General features: G+C 40.8%; 2 protein-coding genes across 4 annotated transcripts in view; one reads left to right on the plus strand and one right to left on the minus strand.

The window, feature by feature from the left end:
- LOC100863256 (rugose) overlaps window positions 1–26404 on the plus strand; it is a 410744-nt gene that overhangs the window by 355822 nt on the left and 28518 nt on the right. The gene's annotated exons all lie outside the window — the stretch shown is intronic.
- Window positions 23697–25850, minus strand: LOC100873006 (protein mab-21). Its single transcript, XM_003693830.4, has one exon. The coding sequence runs from the start codon at window positions 25477–25479 to the stop codon at window positions 24382–24384; it is 1098 nt and encodes a 365-aa protein (XP_003693878.1). The 5' UTR covers window positions 25480–25850; the 3' UTR covers window positions 23697–24381.

Raw genomic sequence — 26404 nt, forward strand, 5'->3', positions numbered from 1 at the left:
AAACGTCCAACCACCGCGATCGTGATATACAATAAGCTGTATATTACGCTTGTAAATGCGTCCTCCACTTTGCCCGAAACTGTCCCCCGTTTCCCTTCCTTTAAAAAAAGTCGAACGACGATTGGATCGAGTGGAAATTAATTCGAAATATCGTTTCATGGAGAAAAAGGAATTGCAATTTTAAAATCCCTTTATTACTTCTCCCTTTTACTTCTTCTAATTCCCAACTAAGTTCCACGAGCCTTCTTCCGTACACAAGTCAGCTCCGCATAGTTAGCCGGTGAAATATTCACAGCGTATTTCGCGCGGCAAAAACGGAAGATGCGCCGTAAAAGCGTGCAAACCATCCTCGTTCCACGTAATCTCCGCATCATCCGTAACTCAACCAACAATCGCGAGTGATGAATTAGAGCAGAGTAGGTTATTCTCCGTTTACTCCCCGTAAAAATGGCACCACACCACCACCACCGCTTAACTCTCGAACCACTCGCGTGTACGAACGTCCGTCCGTGTTTAACCGAAATTGCGCTCCGACTCGAGCGCGGTTTCGACCTCGAGATTTCCGCTCGAATTGCCGGTTTCGCCTGAGAAGAACAAGATGATGAAGAAGAAGAAGAAGAAGAAGGAAGCCTTCTCCCGTGTCTGTCCGTACCAACTCGACGACGACAGACGGGGCAACCGCAAGCAATCGCGTGGCTTGGTTGCCTCTCTCGGCGAAACGACAGCGTGATCAATCTCGGCGGCAAACGGCGCGGCGGCTCGTATCTTTGCTCGCCACCTATGTTTCTGGCCAGAAACCGGCGCAACGTAGATCGTATCTTCTATACGAGAGGAGAGAGAGAGAGAGAGAGAGGGAGAAAGAGAGAGAGATCGCGCTGTTGCGGCATACGACCACGAGCTGAGGACTCGTTCGGGGGTCGTGGGTTAGTCGTGTTGGAAACAGGCCATCGGGAACCAGTAATACGAAAGGAGGGAAAGACGAGGGAAGCATGGTTGGGTGTGCGCTCGTGCTTTGTGGGGGAAGGAAAAGGGGGAGGGAAAAGGAAAGAGAAGGAAGGAAGGAAGGACTGTTTCGGTGGGAGATTAAAACAATGCGGCTGGTCAGATAACGCGGGTGTGACAGGTCTTCGTATCCAGAGAGCGGAGACCCGGCTATGCGGATGGACCTTAACGAGGTCCTCTAATAAATAACCGCCAAGCTCGAGCCTCTCTTTCCCACTTTCGTTGCCGAGGTGGCCCTCCACTCCGAGGCCTCTCCTCGTGTTTCAAAAGCCGCACGAGGATGGAAGACCGTAGGGATGGACCTGAACAGGCCCCGAACGCAAGAAGATGGATGCGCTGCGAGGCGCCGCCGTCACCTGATCGCCCCTTCCACCACGATGCTTTCCCAAGAAGCCCGGGAATTCGAATGGGTATCGAGGTCAACCGCGACACCTCGATTCCTGGGCAATTGGCAAATCAGTAAAGTCGAGTAAAGTTGCGAAATGTGAAGAGCTGTCAATGGTTGAATATATATATAGAAGAATATAGGATATTTAATTGAGAAACAAGCAGTCAACCGCGACACCTCGATTCCTGGGCAATTGGCAAATCAGTAAAGTCGAGTAAAGTTGCGAATTGTGAAGAGCTATCAATGGTTGAATATATATATATAGAGATATAGGACATTTAATTGAGAAATGAGCTTTAAATCACCATATCTTTTTAACGAGATTAATATTTCTAGATATTTTAATTTTTATTTTATTCTATAACAAATTTTCTTCCTCCGTCTTTGTAATTTTATTTCATACGATTTTCTTATTAATTAAGCATCTGCCTTTCGCAATTCTGCGAACGAAGAATGCACGCTCATATTGCTACAATATCCCGTGTAACGTCTCGTGTGTTCGTCGAATCATTTCGATCATGGTGGACGAAACGTGACTCGTGGAGAAGAAAAAAAAGTGAGAAGCGCGAGGAGAACGAATAAGACGTTCCACCGAGGCAACAAACAACGCGCGCACCTATCAAATACCGATCTGCTGCGGCTGGAACCGCGTTCCGTGTCGTTTATGCCCGTATTGATAAGAGGCTGTAACCTACGCCCATGGCGAATTTATCTGGCTCATATTTCACGTCATCCATCCAGGTACCCCTGTGTTTCGTGTCGTCGCGAGTGGCACGATAAAACAGAAATCGATGGCTCGGGATTGGAAATGTTCGCGGGGCCATTAGCGATAAGGAAGTCGATAAGACGACGACGCGGATGACTCGTTGGGGAAAATGCAAATGGCCCACGCTCGCACAACAGGTGTCTCGCCGCATGCGCGCGTGCATCGAGAATTTCACGTTTAACTTCAGAAGCCGGTTGTACGTACGATTTATTGCAAACGGATCTTTGAAACGTTTGACATTTCGATCGTCGTGAATATTCCGTGAATTACGATTCGCTGCTTTCCGAGAGAACAAGCGGAAATTAGCCAATGAGATGAAATTACGCGTGTCGTTACGTTAAATATCGAAGATTTACACATCTAACAAGGTATCTACGAGATTCGAGGAAAATTGGACGAGGAAGTTTTATGATCTTATAATTTTTGCTTACGACGGATGATGGATGATCTTTGGGATATTCGTACCGGTACTTGGAATATATATATATATTTTTAGATTTGAAGATTTTAAGATTTATCGATACCGTTTTGAAAATAATTTTACACTCGTTTGTGATCAATTTTATTCGTCGTATAATATATTATATATTATCGACTATATCACCGATTTCGAAGCGTTCATAAAAGTCGACGCCACGATTCGAAAAAAAGAATTATATAAAAAAGAATCCAGCTAGAATCACAGAGCGTAGTTGTTTATTTTCATGGCTCGAGTATAGTATAAAGATTCCCGGTTCCTGGCTACCGATAATACACGCACTTCAGATTCTATTAGGTCGCCGGTAGATCCTCGATATACCTGCGCCTGACTCGGTAACCCAAGGGTTTCACTTATCGCGCAGCCGATCTTCTTCACGCATATTATACTCCGGGGAAAACAGTGAGGGTAAAAAAAAAACAAGAAAAAAAGAAAAAAAAGAAAAAGGAAAAAGGAAAAAAGAAAGGAAAGAAAGAAATGGAGGGCGGGTAACAGTAGAACAGTAGACTCGAGCTCCGCCGCGCGAATAACAGGATCAGGTTACTCTTTTGGAAAAAGGAAAAGGGACGAGCGGTGGTATTTCTTTCGAGAATCACCGCGGCCATTGGCGGTCTGTTTGAGAAAGCAGCATGTAACGGGGTGACCGATCTTCTTCCGCAGCGTTGCACGCGAGAACTTTGCTATTTACTTTTTTCCCTTCTCTTCTTTTTTTTTTTTTTTTTTTTTTTGGAGCTGGAACAATCGCTGTGCTCTTTTTAAGCATACGATAGAAAAGATTATTGTATCGTTATTATTCGATGAATGAAAAATCGTGGAGATATTTTAAGCGAGGATCATATCATGTGACGCATGTAGTCGCATCATAAATCTTTCGAAAAAAAAAAAAGATGTAAAAAGATGGAAAGGCATTTTCAAATATTCCATTTGCATACGTGTGAGTGTGTTAATATACCTGTATTGGATTTTGTATTTTTTATCGTGCTTCTTGCTATTTTGTATAATTATTTTTTTGTAGATAAAAAAAAGATCTTTGCTACTGGGAATCCTGTTCGATTTTTCGATTTGCCGCGAAACGAACGTGTTGTAAGAATAGGATACGATATTTTTAGCGGGATGGTTTAAGGTTGTAGATGAGAATTTTTGATAGAGAAGAATATTTATAAATTAAGTTGTGTTAGTTGTCTTTTAGCTGAATTCTCATTTGCATGTTTGTTAACACGTTCCCCGCTGCGTGCGTGGATCGTGTATGCTACGAAATAAATTACGGGAAACTGTAAAATAGCGTTAAACGAAATCACATGATAAATTTACGCGATAAAAGTAATTGCACGGTTCAGGCCGAGTAATCATCAACTTTCATGAGACGTAATTTTACGCGACTAATTATCAATGCTTTAATGGGTAGTCTCATATGCATATATAACGCAAGAGTAAGAAATTGAATTACAAAGTGAATAAGATATTGTATATACGCTGCAAGAAACCGGTTTCGTTAAAATTCTATAGATCGATGGGAAATTAAAAACTATTTGCTTGATATTATTAGTTTGTATAGTTAATATATCGTTACGTATATGAAATTTAAAATTTAAAATTTGCTCCATTTGTTGTACAATTTGTCACTGCTTTGCGAAAAAATTTCTTGGGATGATGCATAAAATATTAATGATAAAATATTGATTCATAATTATTCAAGAATCCACTGTTCGTAAAACGTTAGCTTGCATGAAAAAATTTTATACGTAAATTTTAAATATAACTATGTCACTTCTCAGAAAAGAAAAGAGGTTGAGAATCAGATCACCAATCAGAGAATCAAAATCAATGCAATCCTTATATATATTTTAAAGTATAAAATTTAAATAAAGTTCCATATGTTTCGTTATAAAATTGATTTCCTATTGCTCTACAATACAATTATTTAATATTATTATTCAAATAATTTTCGACACGATAAATGCATCTACGAAAATTTCATAATTACTTCCCAAAAAAAAAAAAAAAAAAAAAAGAAGGAACAAAGAATTAGATCATCAGAATAAATACATCTTTACACATATCTATATTAAAGTATATTAAAATTTAAAATTCCATACGCTTCGTTATAAAAATCGATTTCCCATTGCTCAACAACAGAATTACTTAACGCATCGTTTCACTCGTTATTATTCAAATCATCGGCACGAAATTTTATAATTACTTCTTTCAGAAAAAAGAAAGAGAGAGAGAATCAGACCATCAGAATCGCGCGGTTATTAAAAATTGTGTCCCTCTCGGAAGGGCCACCCCGACGTTCGGTGGGAAGCATAAATCTTGGCCGGATCGTATGATTGACGTCTATTTAATAGAAACGCAACTATACATGGATGGCGCGGAATAACATTAACTCGTCCGGGAGTCGAGGGGGCTGGTTTCGCCGCGGCGGGTGGCCATTGTACCCTGTGGACCCCTGCAAGCCACGGCCTTTCTCCCATTCTCGTGGCTGCCAGCTCCCTCGTAAAGTCAAACGTTGACACTAGCCGCGGGACACCGGCTCCGGGGCCCCCTTTTCTCTCCCTCCCCCCTCCTCCCTTCTACCCGCCCCTTTTTCACCTGAAACGGACTTTCTCGTGCGTCGTTATGTTATTATTACAGGGGCCCCCCCGATATAATATCAAGTGGGCGTCGTGTCATCGACCTAAAGCTCGAAATTGACGGTCACCGACAAATTTTTGCCAACCCTTTGATTTTCTGCGTGTTGATGAATAGATACCATTAATTCGAGAAAATTGTGAGCGATTTGGAATTTTGGACTAATTTTTTGGATATAATAATGATATTTGGGTTAAACGTAAATTGGATAGAAACGTTGATATTGATTTAAGAAAATTGTAAATGACGTTAGTTCTCGAAATTATTCAATATCACTTAATTATTGTTCGTAATTTTTTGGGAATAACAATATTTCGAAGTAATTGGATCGCAGAAATGTAAACGACAGAATTTTAAAAAATTATCTCTGTGATAGAAAAGTATATAGTATAAAGAATCGTTTGAATTTGTAAGTATAGCTACACAAGTGAAATAGCTCTTTAAATTAAGGACTTTATGATCGCATTAATCGGGTCTAACGACCTAATCAAAAAAGGCACGGCATCAGAGGAGCCGGGATGGATTGATGCGATCGTGCTGACACGAGCTCGACGCCTCGAGCCATTACGCAAACCATGCTTCTAGAATCCTAAAATTTGAACGAAACTTCGCTCAGTGAAGATCTATTAAACAAACTTCTGTAGATCAACTCGTGAACACGAATTCCTGCTTGAATCAATTAGAAATCAATCTCAATTGTAATTCCTAAATCCTTCAACGATTCGACGATATTAAATTATCCCCTTTTACAATCTTATAATATTTACATCCAATTTCAACTTGTGACACTTCCATTAATATCTCCTCTCGATCCAATAATCCTCTTATCCCCCTATATACGATAAATCCAACGAATCCAAATTGTGAACCGAAAAAGATTCAAAGCTCGTATCGAAATACGACTTTTGGGGAAAGGAAACTTTTTCAAAAACTTCTCCGCGTTTCCCACGCTTTCGAAAGCTCGCGCGATTCGAGGAAAACGGCGGAACGAAGAAACGGGTTCGTGGAACGTGGTAACGCGATAGCACACGGCTCGATCTTCCGGAGATCGAGGTCGGCGCTGAGGATCGTCGATGACCGGCTGGTGAACTGGTCGTGGATCGCGAGGAGTGGGAGCGATCCTGCTCGTGCAACAACAAGAGGAACACGAGAGAAAAAGAGAGAGAGAGAGAGATTCGGATAAAAGGAGAAAGAAAGAAAAAAAGAAAGAAAGAAAAAAGAAAATAAAGCAGAAGAATGGGCAGCGGAGAGGTTTGCTTTGCGCTTCGTCGGCGAGATCAAGGTGGCGCCACGCCTCCGGACCGCCTCCTCTAATCATCGGCTCATTACTCATTAGTACTAATGAGCCACGCGCGCCATCTATACCTCTGCCTATACGACGATACGCAACACCTAGAAAACTGAGTGAATATATACCTGGCCACAATGGCCCCCGCCTGACTACCGGTTATATGAGCGCGCGGTAAAAGTGTGCGCCAGCCACGATACCGTGCACGCAACCAGTTGTCCAGTCACGTAGATCCTAGCTGTTTGGTAGAGGGAGAGGGAGAGGGTGGTCGATAAGGCTGTTCTTCTAAAGTATATAAAGTGGAATGGAACCGTTTAACGGGAAGATTGGGTGGATGATGATTAACGATCCATCTAACGGAGAACGTCTCCAGCAGCCGGGTTTACCACGTAAGTTGTAATCGGTTGTTGTTGTTGCGTTTGAATATTTGGCGGGCTGTTTGAAGATGTATATTTGCATATTTTTGATGTTGCAATTGATGGTGCTTGGAATTGATGGATTTGGAGAGAGAGATTACTTTGCTTTTGATAAAGTTATTGTGAACGATGAAAAATAAAAGAGTTGATTGAATACTAACAAAAAACAGGATTACACTGAGCCAAGTATCAAGATTTCAGAAACAGTATAGAATTTTATGAGTAAAATCAGAGTATATTTATCTTGACTTTTTTACTGCCCTTGCGTAGTAAAGTTGCATATATTATAAAAACTGTGCGAGGGAACAGTTTATAGGCCAGTAGATCAACAACTGACGTCCCATTTCTGAGCTCCAGCGGGATATTGGTTACCGATTACACAAACTCCGGACAATCAGCTACGTGAACACTAATTTTTTACCCAGTTGCATCATTTAGGTCACTTATGAAAATCACCACTGAAAATTCTTATATACATTTGATTCATAATTTTTATTGAATTAAATCAAATTATTATTCGATCAATGATCTCAAGAAACAAACGTGTCTTACGAGTGATGGAATAATTGATTCCAAGTATTCAACGCATTTGAATATTTCCTCGGTTTCCAAGGGGATGATTTTTGATCTCGCGGACGTAGCATCCCTCCGTTTCCCATAAAACCATCCATGACATCGTGCCCAGCGAAGCGACCACGTGTGACGAACTCTCGCGCAGAACTGCGTCTCGTTACATCCGTCACAGCCGTCGGCCCGTAAAATTGGCGCCACCTGCCACCCTCCCGAAATCCCACTTCCCGTTGCCTTCGACTCTGACTCATCCCATCGCCTCCGAGTATTTAATGCATTTATAATACCGGACTTAATGATCCCTGGCCCGTCTTCTCTCTGGCCTGGAATTTATTACAAATTGAACACTCGCCAATATTCATGGAATAAGTCAGTCGCGTGGTGTCGCGTTGAGATTTTACGACTCGATCGTGTTTTAATTTCAAGAAATTGTGGAATTTGTGGTTTAAATATTTTTTTTTTCTTCAAACGATATTATGTTTCATTGCAATTATATGATATTCATTATATCTCGAGAAATATAAATTATCCGAATTTGTAGAATTTCTAGAGAGTGTTAGAAATTGAAAAAAAAAAAGGTAAAAAAAAGAAATTTAAGAAGGAAATATTTAAATATCTCCACGTAATTTTTACGTAATTTCTGATCAGTAAAAAATTTTTTTCCTATCCCAAACACAAAGAAGCGATTAATATCTTCCACCTAGTGTAATATCTTCCAGACAAAGATGACTTAATTAATGCATTAAGGGTCCTCCAGTCGTTAGTTCTTTCAGCTTAAAGGAATAAAGAATCATTACATTACGTTGGTCCACCCCGAAAGAGGGACGTGTATCGTGTATAGGGGAAGAGCTCGGTGTACAAAGTATAATGTGATTGTTTCCGAGCCAACAGCCCTGCCGGGGCTGCTGTTTCGCTCCACCGGCGATGACTTCATCCCCATCTGATCCCGATTTTCTCTCCGTTTTAGAGACTCCTACAAAACCATTCGACATTCGTTCTCGAATAAAACGTCGCTTGCCCTCTTCCCCTATCGTGTAACTCGAGTGCGCTAAAAACAACCCCCTTATTGACACGCAAAAAAGTAGTAATCTCTGTTATACCAAACAAATCGATTGATCGTTATCCAAACTGTATGTTCAAGTAAATATATAACCGCATTTGTTTATCTTTGATTTTTAATCTTTTATTCTAACATGACACTAAAATTTTCCTACTATTATTATATTCGAACGTTAAGTATTCTATTAAATTTTCGTTACATTTTCTATTACTCTTAATATATATTATATAATTTCGCATTAAAACATACGATTTTTTTATTGAAAATTATAAATCGTTCACTTCGTGTCTTCATTACCCAAATATCGATCTTTCTTTCCAAACCATTATTATCGATATTAAAAGTACACGCGATCCACGATTATTGAAAATTATAAATCGTTCACTTCGTGTCTTCTTCCAATCCGACCCATTACTAAATATCGATTTTTCAAACGAACGTTGATTAATAAAAACAAAATCTATCCTACACCATTATTATCGATATTAAAAGTACACGCGATCCACGATAGCACGATGATCGTGGCCTTGATGGCGGAAGGTTTGGAAACGATGGCAGGGCCAGGCAGTGGCCGATCGGGAGGAACAAAGCTCGCAGATACAATCCGCTCGTATTGTCCCGCGGCTGTTTGCGCCCGTTTTACTGTCCTACTGTACACTGCTCTTTGTGCCTCTTGGTGTTTTCGCCATCGTGCAAGCATCCAAGGGCCGAGGGATTACCAGAGAAATCCTTTAATGGCATTGTTGGCATTTGAATAACACGAAATACGATACGAGATCAGAACCTAGTCGCCCCCCCCCCCCCTCTTCCCTTCCGCCACCCTTTCTTGGCTGCTTCATCTCTAAGCTCGAATTTGGGGGGGAGGGGGGAGGGAAGGTCCACGTTTGGTATAGAGTTACGGTCCCGTTCCACGCCGTTGTCCGCCCGGATTAATTGTTGGCAGCTCGTCGATCCGCGTTCGAGATATTGCCGCAAAAATATCCACCCCTTTTCTCTTTTTTTTTTTTATTCTTCTTCCCTTCGCGTGACGAACTTTCTCGGGACGATTACACATTCAACGCGGTGTCGGAAGAAGATTCCTAGAAGAAGATATCAACTCATATCGAAAGATAATTCTTTCTTACGTTCTTATGTTTCTTGGATGATACGTTCGTCATTGGGCGACACCCTCCCCCCTATGACATAAATTTCCACATCACCCGTATCGAATGTTAAACGTTGCGAATTTTTGAGTAGTTTTTTGGACATTCTATCGCACCGTGTTTTGGAATAATGATCAGAATCATTTACTTTTTAACATACAACCCTTGAGATTAAAATAATAATCGGATATCTTCGCTCGCCCAATCAATTAAATCCTCGATTTAAATATTTCTCTCCGCCAAATCTATTCTCTATCCTCACGACATATATTTATAATTCACGACAGACACAATTCGTTCATTACACCAACAACACGATTCTATTTTCATTGAAATCGAAGACACTTTCTTCCAACTTCTTTCGTGACCGTGGACTATTACTCGATATCGTTTCCACGATTGATCGGGCCAGGGAAGCACGAAGGGATTCCGTGCTCGGCAGCGTTTCGAAAACGGTTAAGAGGAACGCGGATCACGCGGCGTTAGGCGAGAGGCGAATGAGAAAGGACGCGGTGCCACGTCCAGAGCGCGATGATAGGCCGGGCACGAAACGGGCCTGGAAAAAAAATCGAACGCCTGAAACGCGGTTTAAGTTATTACCGCCCGTGGATCAACTTGTTAACGTCATTTCGAGCGACTACCGGTCACCACGCCGATTCACCACCGGGCTGCTATTCCTTGCCGTGGAACGTCCATAAACCGGACACTTTAGACGTACAGCGACCGAGGCAACGATCCGTTTAACATTCACGCGCGACGCCGTGGACGGCCAACGAATACGCGAGTGCCCCTCTCGCCATCTCTCTCTCCCGCTTTCCGCGCCTTTGTCGCGGACCCACAGTTTATTTTTACCCAGTTCCAGACCGGAGGAATCGATGAGATAACTAAGGTAACCAGCCGGTGCCGTGCTCTTGAGGAGGAGGAGGAGGAGGAGGGGGGAAGAAAGAAAAAAGTAAAAAGTAAAAATATAGGGGGGGGGGGGGGGAAGTTATTAACAAGGACTGATACGCGAGCCGAATTCGATAATGCGACACGGAAACGCATTTACCTGCATTAACGTAATCACGCGTGTGGCCACCGATATCGACTCGTTAATAAACTCCTGACGTGTTTATTTATCGGCCGTAGGTATGTATTTATGTTAACGCTTTTCTCACGGATACTCCCCGTTTCCTGCGGGGAGTATCTTTGAGATAATTGCGCGCGATGGTTCACGATTTTTAAACGACACGGGACTTTTTTCGGAATTTGAATTTTTTTATTTATATATCAATTAAGCAAACGTTAAGTTAAACTTGATCGACGCTTTAAACTTTGTTCTTAATTGTACGGACTTTGTAATTTCTTTTTAAAAGAAAAATGGAACGGAGGAAGGGGAGGAAATTAACGAGGCCTGATACGAGGCCGAGTATCGAATTTACGATAATGCGACACGGAACGGAAATTTTATTCGGAACGTTGTATCGCTCTAAGTTAATTACGCTACGCGTATCGCGCAACGACACGTCGACAATCTTCTCGAATATGCGCACATTTTCTGCTCTCTCCCTCTCTCTCTTCGACGCTTTTGTCTTTATTTTGATTTCAGGTGAGTAATCGGCCAACACTCGGTATCTTGCCTCAATTTGTCACGATTACGAGCTAGATCGGTAGTTGAACCGGTGTCGGTGAGTAAATCACATTGTTCTACCCCGAGGCGTGTATAATAGGATGTCTCGCGAAATTAGACTTGAGAATTCACGCGTGCGAGAAACTCAACGGCGATGAAATAGCCGCGAAGTTACGAGCATAAATAGCCGATTCGCGGGAATTAAGGAAGATCGAGTAGAATCTCGAATGTTTGTGAGAACAGGAGCAGCGGCGGTAGGAGAGAAAAAAGAGTAGTGGAAAGTGGATGGAGAGAGAGAGAGAGAGAGAGAGAAAAAGGAGGAAGGGAACGGTAGGACCCGGTAATAATTCAAGCAAAAGGACGCATCAATCCTGATGGCCCCTCCGCCCCTCCTGTTCCTCGAGGATGGCTCGGCCAGAAATAGAGCGATGCTCGTAACGTTGTTTTTTCGCTGTCCTCCTTCCGTCACCGTTCCCAACAACCCATGCCCGTTTCATCCCTGGGGAAAAGCTGGATGACTACCGATTTTCCCTTATTGCCGCTTGCCACGCGACACCCCCGCCTCGCACTTTTGCCACATAAATCTCCGCTCTTGTTCGAACGCGCAGCTAGCGCCACCCCCTCGAACTAATCGGGTTCTCGACTGGGCACTTGACCGATTTCCAATTGGAGACGCGAAAGGGATCGATGGTTGAATATTTAAAATTTCGAGGGAAATTGCGTTGTGTATTTTTGATCCGTTATTGATCGTAAGATATTGATAGAAAGGTATTTTAGAAAAATTGTGAACTTTCGTCGGACAGGTTTTGTTAGTTGCGATTATTAGTTGTGGATAAATTTTTTGAAGCGATAGAGAAAAACTTTCAGAGTGAACTTTTCTAGAGTAGTTCGTTGGGAATTTAATGATATGATTAAATGATCTCGGGTAGAAGATCAGTTTTGTTAGTTTGAGAAAAGAGGTGAAGAAAATCGTCTCTGTTCGTTTCTCTCATCGGTGACAAATTATATTTAGACAGCACTTAGCTTGTCCTTTACCCCTTTCTCTGGTAACGATGTTACATAGGTTGTCGCCGGGAGGATGATTCAATTTATTTACACCCTTCAATGACAAAGAAAGTTGCTCGCGTGTGAAAGTAATTTATTGATAAATTCGTACTTTCTAACATTCTTTTTTTATATATATATATTTTTTAATTAAGGAGATTGAAATCTTCTTTCATCGTAAAAATATAGTCTAGTCGTCGATCGAACGATCAAGAAGCGACCATTTATATCAATTTACAAAATCTGCCACCGTGAAATATAACTCCCGCGAGCCAACCTTTCTCTCAAGATGGTGTTCAAAAAATAATGCAGCCACGTGGCATGTTCCTACGCTTTAATAACCAAGAGTGTTTCTCGTCATAAAGGAAATTCTTACGCTCGCATCTTTATTGCCTTTGAATTATTCAATCGACTTTAATTTTTCATCTTCGAAACATTTTTCGCGCCATCTCGTCCGACAATGATACATTCGAGAAAGAATTATCCGTTAAATTCCAAACACATTTCGTTCCTTAAAAACATTTGAGACGATTAATCACATCTCTTTCTCAATATTCTCAAAATCGTTCAAGATCGTGATGTTACTACTTTTTCTTACTATTCCAAATTTCTTAAAAGCTCTCCATCTCGTTACAACAAGAAAAATCGTCGCGATACATACAAGAGCAATCTAAATTCCAACTTTCTGTTTCCCTGAAACTCTCGATCCCATCACGCGCGACAATAAACAGCTTTACTTGCGCCACTTTCTGATCGATGAGAGTACGCCACTAGCCGAAAGAAATCATCGTGATATCGGCTTTAAACGCGTTACCTCACTTAAATTCCAACATTTCGTTTCTCTGAAACTCTCGATCGCAACAATTAAGAGCTTTACTTGCGCCACTCTCTGATCGATGAGATGATCGGCTTTCTAACACGTTACCTCATTCCAAACACGTAAATTCCAACATTCCGCTCCATTAAAACTCTCGATCGCATCGCAGCAATTAAGAGGTTTACCTTCTGATCGATGAGAGTCGCGCCACTAACCGGAAGGGATGGTGGTGATATATAGGAGCGCGTTTTCAACGCATTCGTCCTTAATACGTTTCCGAATGGGCGCGTAGGAGGAGCCCGTGCATGAGCGGTGTTTAGACGCGGCGAGAACAAAGAGCGCCGCCTGTTTTCGGCTCCGGAGCCACTCTCGGCTTCGCCATCACCGGCAACATTAGCCAGATCACCGGATGCCCGTGACACTTTTCTCACCCACTTGGCCGTCGTTATCTTCGCCGTAAAACCAGCCTCCCCCTCCTCTTTCTCTCTATCTCTCTCTCTCTCTCTGTGCCTCTCGTTTCTTATTAAAAAAAAAAAAAACTCGACCGCGTTGATTTCGCGTCTGTGGTGTGCTCGAACGATGTGCGTGGCGATAAAAAAAAAAAATAAGAAAAAGAAAAAGAAGAAGAAGCAAATCGGGAGGGATTCCTCCGGTTATCTGGCACGAGATCGTCGAAGGGCATTTCGGGAGTTATACTTTCGGCGGAACGTGTACGCAGATAAGTTGGAACGAGTTGGGAAAACCATCGAGTTGTGGTATCGTTAATTGTCGTTACTTTGTTGTTGTGTCGCTTATCTTGGCCGTGGAATGGACGATACTCGGTATTAATATCATCGCGATCGGGATAACTACTTCTCGAGTTTCATTCAAACGAGAGGAGGATTACTGGGATGGGGCCATCATCTTGTTAAGTACGTATCGGTATCGTCACGTTTATGGAAAAAGTATGAGAATCGTTATGCGAATTTTGTGATACGATGCATCTCCCTTTCCTTTAATTTCATCTCGGTGTTTACGTATTTTGAATTACTATCAGAAGCAAGTGTAATCTCTTTTTAACATTCACAGATGTGAAGAGTTGATACAAGAATTATAAACTCCTCCAGTGTGCGATTCTTCGAAAAAAAGATACGTAAGCGAATAAAATAGAGGGAACGAGACAACGACATGCTCTCAATGAAAGTCAATCTTCGACTCGCTTGTTGTCGAGCATTTTGTTTCGAACAGAGACACGATTCATGGTTGATTCGATATTCGTGACACGATATTTTCATGAGTCGAAGACGAGTCGCGTTTCACCCCGGCCACGTCCTCATCAATGTTTCATACGCATGCGATGACCCCCAACCCCTCGCGATACACTAAGTGGTTTTGCTCATAAAACTGTGACGGTTCGTAGGGTAATGTCGTTGGTAAGTGGTTCTCGAGTAGCGTGTTGGCGAGAACGCACATGTGACCAAGGAAGCGCCACTTGACGGACGTTTTCGTTCCTATTTCGTAGTAGAGTTCTTAGCGATTTAATCCTGTTCGATTGATCGCTGAGAAAATCTCGCGTCTCTTCTTTCTCTTTTTCCAACTTTGATTGACTGATTAATAATTATCGTTCGAAAATTGTATCTTCTAGAGATACAAATTCCTTTCCAAGTTCCAATTTTGATGTCTACTTAAGAAGATTGTTTAAAAAGATCGAAGACTAAATAATATTTCTTAATTGTGAGTCTCTTTCGAATTCGAACGGTAAAGTTTTTCAGAATCATAACTGATGAATATATATATATATGTTATTTTCTAAAAATCTCGTTGCGTTTCTTTCATTGAAGCAAGGCTCACAGAAGCTCTTTTGCAAGTGCATCATCGATAAGTATTTGATAAAAGAGAAGAATCTATTTCGATATTCTATGTCTTCTGTGAAAAGCAATAAATACTAATGCGTGTATTCAATCCTTTCGAAGGAAAGACTCAGCTCTGCTATATACAAGAAACAGTAGTTTTTCATTAGTATCCAATCGCTATCTCTAAAACCTCATTATCTTAAAAAATGTATGTAAATACGTGAATGCTAAACACGCATCGATGTCTCTGTGCAAATAAAGAATCATCTATAGAAACGTAACCGTTTCTATACAATTTATACCTCGAAGATCTATTAGATATTTTGTTACGTGCAAGCATACTGATGAGCAAGAATTAAAACTATGCAATTAGCATTGAAATTTGCATTATGAATAGGTATTAGTGTTATAAAAATGAATAAATTGTAAAGACACGATATGCAGAATGAATAGAACCGTTAGATCGGTGAATAAACAATTGGAAATGTTGGCTAATCTATTAAAAGGAAACGATCGAATGAACACTGACTGTTATTCCTTTCAAAGTGTACATGTCTTTTATAACTTTTATCTCGAAATTTCAATAACGTTACTTTGAATTTAAATAACAAATCAATTTTTTATCCGGTTTTAGTGTATATATATATATAAAAACTTATATATGTGTTCATTTTGCAACTTTATATAATGTGTATCAACAGCTAATATTATTCCATATCATAAAATTTCAAACGATATTAACTTCCATCTTATTTGTTAATTAAGCAACGTTAATTAAGCAAGAAGAAAATGATATCTCCAGTTCGCCCGATCGATTTACGCCATCGGTTTTTATGCTCGATTGCAACGAAACCACCAGAGTGCATAAGAGGATAAATATGTCTACCCGACTCGCGGCTCAACTTCGTAGATCAAGCTGTTTTTGTTCGAATTAGCAGAAAATTGCTATTCGCTTTATAATTACGTTCGATGGTTAATGGAACGAGCTTTAAGGAGAAAGAAAGGAAAAGGAAAAATGAGGGAAACACGATTTACACGATTTTTCATTCTCTCGGAAAAATCATAATTTTTATTTAAATTTTTTTAAATATATTAACGCGAAATTTCAATGTAGATGATGTCTCAGAAAGACCAAGAGGAATGTGCATAAAACACTATGCTATATGATATCGAAAGGAAATCTTTCAAACACGATTTCAATTATACACAAAACAATTTTAATTATTTCTTTAATCACGTTGGTAAAAATTTGATTTACTTAAATGACAACTATTGTTATTTCAATTATTCTCGTTTAAATAATCAGCCGAAAATATTAGATCTATCATCCCCGGGAAAAAAATTCCGCGAAATTAGCGTGTATTTATTAACGCGTGTGCGAGAACCTGTTCGACCTGATTCATCTCCGATCCCCGTATCCGCCGTGCTTATATTTCCCTCTCTGAAACGCTGCACTCTAAAAAAGTTTCGAATTTCAAAGCCTATATTTTCCCCCTGTTTTCGACATGATTTGAAGCCGCGACTGGAAACAGGGATGCGCGAGCGGGGACAACCGCGTTATTTTTATAATCCCGTGCTTTGCCGGCCTCGAGCAAAGCACGGGAGAGCGTGTCGCTGCTCGTTCTTACGCGCGTGCATCGCAGAAGACAAAAAGGAGGAGAGGGAAGGGGAGGGGAAAAAAGAAAGGAATCGCGTTGGGTATCGCGTTACCGATCGGTAGGTAAGGCCCTTGTCTCCTCTCCTTTCTCTATCTTTCTCTCTCTCTCTCTCTCTTCTTTCTCTCTTCCCTCCTCTTTACCGAGAAAGGGGTGAGAAGGGTGGTGGTTGGAGGAGCGTGCTCGTCTCAGGGACCGTCGATAAAACTCGGGGATGTCGGAAAACGCGACACGTTGGACAATGAAACGAATGGACAGGCCATGTTCAAATAATTATGCCATGGATCTGAAAAAATATTCGCCTCCCCTCGATCCCTTCCACGGTATCTCTGTCTTTCTTCGAGCGAAACGTTATTCGTCGAATAAAGGGGGATTTATGGATTCGAGATAATTTTTGACGAGGAACATTGGAACCCTTTTTGAAAAAGTGTATTTTTCTTTTTTTTTTTTTATGGTGGAATTCAAGGTGGAAACGATTGTGCGAAATCAAATGGAAGGATTTTGCGAAGGACGAAGTTTAAATGGAATAATTTTACTTACGTTCCATACGTGCATATCGTAATTTTATTTTCCAATTTTCGTCACGCATTAGTTTCGTCACCAATGATGAGAGCAAAATTGTTTAAAATTGGTCATTTTCAAAGAGCGTGGCATGCTCCTCGAACGCAATTGCTTCGATGTTCGTCAAACGGGTGCACAGGCTCTCGTCAACGACCGTCGGCATTCACGCGTGATCCATGCACGATCGATGCAACGATCCTCGATGAAGCCACGCGGAGAGAGTTTAATGAGAGTCGGAGCTTCGTGAAAGATAAGGCTCGCCAGCCTCTGCAGCGTGGCGCATTCATCCGTGCATTCCTGTCCGGTTTCCTTCTTTTCTGTTCAACCATCCCCCACCCCCTCGATCCTCTCTGATACTGCCTGCCTTTGCAGCATTTCTTCCTGCGCGATCTCCTCTTCCTTCCTTTCGTTTTCTTTCTTTCCACGTTCGAGGCTAATGATATTTTTAAAGGAAAAAAGGAAACGGGTGAAGGTAAATTCGATTTCGGTCGGTATTATTTACGAGTAATAGCAAATAATTTGAAAATTACATCTGGGTATGTTTTCTAATACGATTGCGAAAATGTTGATTATTGATTTGTCGAATGCGTTTCCACTTTCACAACAAGTTTTAAGAAGTTTTAAGTTTGATTTATTTAACAAAATTTTGCAAATTAATTGTTACGTCACTTTTTTTTTTTTTACATAAGAAATATGCATCTATTTGTGTTTTTAAAAAGAAATCCATAATTGTTATTCGTGGAAACGAATTGAAATTTGTCCAGTTCTATCGACCCGTTCAGTTGAATCAATTCGAGTTTTATCACGTGAAATTTTTAAAAACGATGAAGACGATTGAATTTCCAACAACGAACGGCTAACAATTCTTTATTACCAGCTTAAAACAACTATTACTATACAACGATTTGATAATACCCGTATAAAACACGAATATTTATTCTCATACAGATTTTCAAAAATTCAGAGTTTAGCTCAATTTTCATAAACATCGACGACGGATATTTCCCCCCAAAAAAGCTTGGGTTTCCATTGGAAAAAATCCAAATGTTCCAAGAGCAAACAGATTAAACAACAACGCGAGATGGAGCAACAAAGATAAGAAATAAACGAATGCACAACTCTCTATCGTTCCACCTCTTGTTCGTCCCCTCGTAACCGCGAGTCTCCTTCCCCCCTCTTCCTACTTGCCGTCCACCCCCGGCTTTTGTCTTATTATTTGGTCGGCCAGGTATATCTTTCCCTTTACACGCCACTCCTCTCTCCGCTGCGATCCACGCATATAAACATCGCGGCTTTATCTGAGCGTTTTATAGCGTCCCACCAACCGAGGGCCCTCTCTGCCTACGCTCCTCTTCCCTCTTCCCCCGCGCTTCTCCTTTCTTGTGTACCCTCCTCCCTGCCCCTCTCTCTCGTGTATCGAAAACGTGTATTTCCTGGATCGTGTTTCCTCGCACGGATGTCATTTATTCTTTTTTTTTTTTTTTCGTTGCCTTGGCTTGGAGAAGCTTTTTTTCGAAATTAGCCGCGCGCATTTTCCCGCAATCGTAAGAATTATCGAGCGGATTTACAATGTAAGGATAAATCGGTAATAAAAGCGCGGAACGATCGTGATAGCGTTAATGCGCATTTTCGAACACGCACGGGGATGATTATGGGTTCGTAAGTTATTGTCGACACGTTTTCCTCGCGATTGGATACTGGGGAGGAGAGTTTTAGGATAAAGTTTTTTTTCAATATTCGTAAGAAGAAAAAAAAGAAGCGGTTGGGCTAATTCTATGGAATATTCGATCTATCGTTTTTAAATGTCTTTCGAAACTTTTTAAATTTTTCATTTTGAAGAAGTTCTATTAGCGATCAGATGAACGTTAACAAGGATAGATTTTTTTAAAATTGTTGTTCTTGTCACGTTCGAGGTGTTAATTAAGTGATTAAAAAAAGAAATCTTGGAATGGAGTGCTATTCTTCAGTCGGGAAGTAAATTTTTTCTTTGCTTAAAAGGAAATCACGATTCCAAGCGATATGAAAGTAGAATGGAATAAAGTGATAGTTGAGAACATGGATACATAGGCACTTCCACCGTGTTAAACAGTCGACTCCTCTTTTTTAGTGTCACGATAGCTTGCTACTTCGGTAAAGCTAATAGAAAGCGGGATAAATAGGCTGCCAGTCAATAAGCGCTACTGAAAAGCGGCCTGTTAATGGGTTTTCAGGTAGAAAACTGTTTTAAGAATCCATTTTAACCGGAAATTATTGTATTATGTTTCTGAAAAATAAAAGTAGCAGAGAAGATAGTAGATATTTTACGTGATAAATTAATGATCGAGTATTATGAATATCGTTGCGGATATTGCAAATTCTTGCAAATTTAAACTCGCCACGATTAACTTTTATTTTCGATGATAATCTCGGCTCTCCAGACGTTCTTTCTAATGGCTAGAACATAGAAGATATTCATTTTGTTCGCTTTTGCAAATAAATCTGTTACATTCGAGTACAAATAAGAGCAATGCTAAAATTCATTGACTCCAGTAGATTAGCAATGATAGTTATAAAAATTATCGTATGCAAATTTTTCGAAAACGAAGTACTTCCATGTATCCTTCTTTAATTAATTTGATACATCCAGAATGGATTAATAATAGAAATACTAAAAAATGCACGCACGATCCACAATTCATTCCAAACAGCAAAGCTTCGTTAAAGAATAAGATTTTTTAATTTACAATTCGAAAACATAATTTCGAAATTCCCTCGCAATTGAAAAAGTTAAAAATAATTTTTTTCTGACACACTCATTTCGCGAAGATGCGAAGAATAATCGAAACCATAAAAAAAAAAAAGAAAAAAAAGAAACACTCCAATACCATAATGCAGAGACATCCGCTTTCAAGCTTCTGTAAATCAGATGTGCAGATTATCGCTGTATCCTTTCCTCGAATTCGAACGAAGAGAAAGAAGCATGGTGGACGATTGGACGAACGTTCATCGTCGCGAAAAGAAGGGGACATTTATCCGTGGAATACCACATGTTGCCCCGTCTCGGTTTCTCTCCGGTTATCTTTGAGAATCGATACCGCCAATCGAGGAACCCGTTTCCACATATCTCGGGGACCGTGTTTTCACGGGGGTCCAAGATCGATCTCGAGATCGCCCATCGTGGATCGTGAGAGGCGGTTCGACGCGCAGAATCTGTTACAGGGTTCGCAAGAACGTCGCAGCAAAAAACGAGAAAAGCGGCTGGCCTCATTAGCATATCGTGTCTCGACTTCCCTTTTTTTCTTCTTTTTTTTTCTTTTATTTATTTCCATTTGTTCTTCTCGTGGGGGAACCCTGTTTCTCGCGATTGCCGCCACTTTGATAGTTTCAAGGATCTCGTGGTTGCGATTTCTCTTTAGTTTTCCTTTTTTCTTTTTTTTTTTTTGCCGAATCGCTTTTATCGGATTTATCGAATTTTTTGTAAATCGTGTCCGCTTTATTCGTCGAGAGAAAAAAAGGAAGAAAGTAAGAAAGAAGGTAGGAATGAATGTCCGTTTAAAGAAAAAAAAAAAAAGAAAAATGAAAACTCATGCGAATTATTCCATTTGAATTATTCGTCTTATTCGATTCTTCTTGCCTCGCTCTATATGAAGCAAGTGAATTGAAGAACACACCGAATTCAATAAATTAAAATAATCTTCCATGCAATAATTCCGAACAGTCTAGACGCGACACGAGTTTATAATAAATTTTTTCGAAAGGCAGTTAGAAAATTCTCTAACAGGCGATCGAACAAATTTGACGAGGTCGTAAAAGGCTTATCAATTTAAACCCATTGTACATTCGAAATAACACATTATATGCAACGTGGAACGTAGGTCGCGTCGTTTTTTCACGAATTTTTTTTTCTTTTTTTTTTCTTCCAACATGCTTAACGTTCAACTTTTGTTTTCGTTCTGTTGAAAGTCGCGGTAATAACCAGATAAATATGTAAATTTATTCACCGTGGTAATTTGTCGCACGCATGACTGCTTAATATTTAATCCACGAACGCGACCATGACGATAGTGTTCACGCTACGAAATTGTAAATTCGGCAAAGGAGTTTGGTAATACACGTACACGCGTCTCGTGCGTCTTTTATTTTCACCTTTAATTAAAATAATTTAAATATTCTTTTCTCTTCCTCTCTCCGTGGAATTTCTCTCCTTCCCTTTTCTCTCTCTCTCTCTCTCTCTTCTTTTTTTGCGCCAAATTAAAAAAAAAAAAAAAAAGAAAAATCGACGATCTCGTTGCACGCTTTATTTATTATTCTAAAAGATCGCGTTTTATTATTCGATTGCTGGTCGAGCGGAATGTTGATCATCGAGATTAAATCGATCGCGTACAATTAAACAGCCAACGGCACGCGAATTTTTTCGCGAAAAATTTCAAATTTGCACGCGACGTAAAGTTATTACTTGTGTCTTTATTTAATGGAAAACTTCTCCTTTCTAAGTTGCAATTATTTTTATCTCTTTTAACAATAAAAAAATTTCATGAAAAACCAATCTCGAACGATGAATCTACAAATATTGGTAAATATCTAACTTTTAGAAATAAATTAATCATTATGAACATATTAATATAATTAATCATAATTGCAAAGATCGATTCGATTAATTTTCTCAACATCTATTTATATTTTAAGCTCGACATATATTAATCTAAAATCTAACTAGATAGAAAATTTACGTTCGATGAGAGAAGAAATCGATAAAACAGTTAATTCTCTTGCACGAAAGAAACATACTTAAATAATAGGTAATAATTTTCATAAGTATGTATCTATCGAATAAAAATACAAAAATAAATTTAAACTTATACATCCAATCATATATATATATATATATGTACAATCTTTTATCAGCTAATGAACACATTTCAATTTGCATAAATGTTTCGGGAATTAACATAGATCAAAGAGAGCGAATCGAATCAAATATAAAATGAAAAATTTCGAAATATGACACGTAATAATAATAAATAAATAATTAATGACATTAACACTTTTTTTCCCCTCAAATTTTACTCATTTCGCTGACGAAAATTTCTCGACTCGTTAATAATCACGATGTATATTCATCACGTTTACTAGATAGAAATATTAATTAATATCAATATCTCGATAAATAATCAATATCGGTTGGACGTTTATTGATGCAGATTATAATTCTCACGCGAGAATATATTAAAACGCGTGGACTATTTGAAATTTCCTTGATGCACGCGTGGTAAACACGAATATCAACTATTGTTGTTTGAACTTCTGCCAGTTTTCAGCTCGTTCCCGTCACTCGCATTAGCAAATCGATTATACGCGCATATCCGCTTTTTACATTAGTCTTAGATATTCCGAGATCTTTGTTTTTGCTAATTTAGAGATCAGTTTTTATAAGTGTTTATCGTTATAGAGTCGTCTCTTTCTTTTTTTTTTTATTTTAAATTGCGTTGTAGATTAGAAAATGTAAATTAGAAAATATTCGTTGGCGTGATAGCGTAGCTATTGCACGATAATCGACGATAATCTGGTTGATTTCTATAATTTTCCATATCTTTTGTTAAATTATAACATCAAATATAATATATTATGTGAATTCTTTGATTCAAAGAATTTCGAAATTTCAATAACATTCTGTTGTTGTTTTATTCTATAATATTATCTGTGGATTTGTGCAATTTTTAAAAAGTCTATCAAAAATTGTATTGCAATTTTTCATCAATCGTAACATTTTGAATTAGCACAAAAATCATAATCTTATCATTCGCGATGATGTTTTGTGATTATTACATGACAAATAATTCTCATACTCTACAAAACATAATAAGCATTCTATCTTTAAAAAAGCAGTATACAATTTGAACGTATAAATAACGAGCAAAGTTTCCTCGTGCCGATAAAATGCAATTTACTTATCAACGAACAAAACCAAACGAGAAAAACCGGAAACCGAATCTTCGCTAAAAATAACTAAAAGTAAAATACATTTACAATCGTCAAGACTAATGAAAATTCAATATGTCACACTTGAAACTTGGTCTTCGTTTAATTTTATATATCGAAGACAAACAAAAATGGAGGATCCTTTTTGGCGACAAAGATTTCTTCGAAACCGAAGAAACGAAATACAAACTTGTCAGAGGGCTACTTTATCGGGTCGTTCTTTTTTTCTCGAACACTATTTAAGCTCGAACTAACAACGTGGAATTTTTATTCGATCTCGAGAGTCTCGATATTTAGTGGCAAAAAGGCGCGAAAACAAAATTTACGAGACCTAACCAAGCAAGTTTAATGCTCGAGAAACCGTTTAACGATACGTCCAAACAATATTTACGACAGTTAGACTTCCATGTGAATTTCGAGTAGGTGAGGAGTGGGTGTGTGTTGCCCTCGACGGACGAAAATGACGACTCCAGCTACGGTTCCATATAAATAGCATTGTATTTCACATATCTCGTGTACACTTTCAATAAATATCTTTGCAAGTAGTATGTACATAGTGACAGAGGAAAAGAGACAGGATGAATCAAGCATAACCCACCCAACCGGTGAGTCTAAAACGCGATTCTTCACTCATTCTCGTCCATACTTCTCTAACTATTCATCGTTTCTCTCACGTATAATATTCATCTCGATCTCGAATTTCTTCATCGAGCAACAATCACAATCGTATCGATATGATATCTCTATCGAAGTCTCTTAATTGGTACCAGTATATATATGTATATAACGTAGCGACGAAATCGAGTAACACCGGTTAAGAGTTAAGTATCGTTGGGGTATCGTGATCCGATTGCCGTCGGCGATTCGAAACTGAAACAGAGACTGTCAACATCGACGTATTTATGGCACTGGTTCGATCGTCCTCGGCCTCCACAAAATCACACGCGCGCGATTATTCCCCTTGCGGGCACACACTGCGCGACTTCGAAACGAGATTCTTCGACGAACGACGGTTAATCATGGTCGAGCAGCTTGCTCGAAGATTCTTCGAGAAGAGTAGGCCCCTGATTTCAGGTATCCATAACTCCTTCTTCGAGCACAGACACGGAAGAGATTCTTCCTCATCCTCGATATTCTCGTGCAGATCGGGAATTTCTTCTTCGCTCATAGCTTCTCGAGAGCACGACTGTTAGTCAACAACTCCCTGGTGAGTCTCCACACTTGCTTAGCCGCGTTCTCCAAACCGCTAGGCGACTTGCCCTTGAACAGATCCAGGTTAGGCAAGAAATAGTGCGGACACCTGCGGCACTGGAGGCAAGAGATCAATTGCAAAAGGATCCCGTTGATACGATCCGCGATACACGTTTCGTCCCATTCAGCTTCGTGCGGGTGTTTCTCGCATTCGTAGAGCAACAAGGTTTTCATGTGATAGCTGGTGACCGGATTCCCGGGAAGATCGAGGTGTCTGTCCCTGAGAGTTTTCAAAATGCTGAGGCAACGTTTCCTGCTACCACCCTGAAGCAAACGGTTCTCGGCGTCTATGAAGGATAACGCCCAGGCGTCGCCCTCCATCGCGGATTGTTTGCCCTGCAAACCGATGCACTCCTTCGACAACATGTCGAAACCCTCCGTTTTCACCTCGGCCACGATATTAGGATGCGGCCAAGGTATGTGCGCGATGGGCCAGTGGGAGGCCGATCTCGGCCAGAGACCGGCGCACTTGAACGCCGGCGTGATTTGCACCACGTATCTCTCCCGAATTCGGAGTTTCACTTCTGTCGTGTCCGCTATCATCTTCACGGAGTCCCTATAGGCACATTTGTCGCATGCCTGCGCCACCAACGTTTGAAATCGCGAGCGAATTTTCCGGGCGGACAGGTAACCAGACGCGGTGATGAACTCCACCCAAAGGGACATGGATCTCTTTCGTCCGTCGCTAAGCTTCAGCACCGCGCATCCGGGCAATGTTCCGTCGTCCACGAAATTCAGAACCCCCATTTGATTCAGGTAAATCACGATTTCGAATTCCGTCGGCGAGATCACGTCGAGGCCGTCGAAACGGCCGTTGTAATCGGTCAACGAGGAGATGAACCTTGGCTCCTGTACCTCGACCTCCTTCAGCACATCCTGAACCACGCGACACACCTCTTGGATTGTCTTCATCACCTGACTCTTCCTTGTCATCACACGCTCCCCGAAATACTTGTTGATCTGGTACACCATCTTGGATTGAGCCGCCAGCATATCGGCCGGCAACAGCATGGTTGCCGCGGCCTGAAGCCTTTCGAAGGCTTCTTTATCACGTTTATTACTCTCGATCACCGCATTCTGCCTCCACACTTCCCGATCGACCAATCTTCTTACGATGTTAGATCAATCGTTCCTTGTCCTCGTTTTCCCATCTGTTTCTCTCTCCCTTCTTCCTCGATTAACTTACTCCTCGCTTCGGATCGGACTCCGATCCCGATGGAAAAACGGGTCGAGAATGAGGAATTGGTTGTTGAAAAAAGTTCGTTCCTCGCGCCGTTGCTTCGCCGGTCACGGAGACACGAGCGAGAAGCGGGAGGTAAAGGTGTACGAGCGACTCCGTCCCAGAGCAGATAGTCGACTGCGCTGTCGTTCACCTCCTCCGCGCCTCCGCTCTTCGAACCTAACGGAGGCGTACGGTTGCCTAGCTCCGCCCCCTCGAACAGGCCACGCCTCCGTGCCGCGCGGTTCCACGAATCGCGCGCCGCGTGAACCGCGCAGGCGTGGCCTGTCGCGGTGAACCGACTCGATCGATCCGCACGAACCTCTCTACCTATACGTTACAAACGCCACGCTGAAGGACGAACGCCGCGGCGGCGGCGGCGGCGGCGGCTAACCCCAAAACGGCGATCCCTTTTTCCCCCCATGAATTATGCAGATCTTCGACTCGTTTTATTTCGTGCCCATGGATACCGTGTCCTGCTCGGCCATTCCTCCGCAACCCCATCGAACCCCGAAATTTTCGTCATAGTCGTGGATTCCGCCGTTACCTAGGAGGAGAAAGGGCAATCGTGGAGGAGGATTTTTAGTCGTTTCCGATTCCTCGATTCCCGATCTTCGGCGGAGTGGATACAAAACTCGTTCGATGTTTTTCGAAGGAATATACGTTGCGGCTATCTATATGGCCTCGTCTCGCGAAGAGGTGATTCGATTGAAATAA

Source organism: Apis florea, unplaced genomic scaffold (genome assembly GCF_048593485.1).
Source record: "Apis florea isolate Af1SG1 unplaced genomic scaffold, ASM4859348v1 contig_3203_pilon, whole genome shotgun sequence".
NCBI lineage: Eukaryota > Metazoa > Arthropoda > Insecta > Hymenoptera > Apidae > Apis > Apis florea.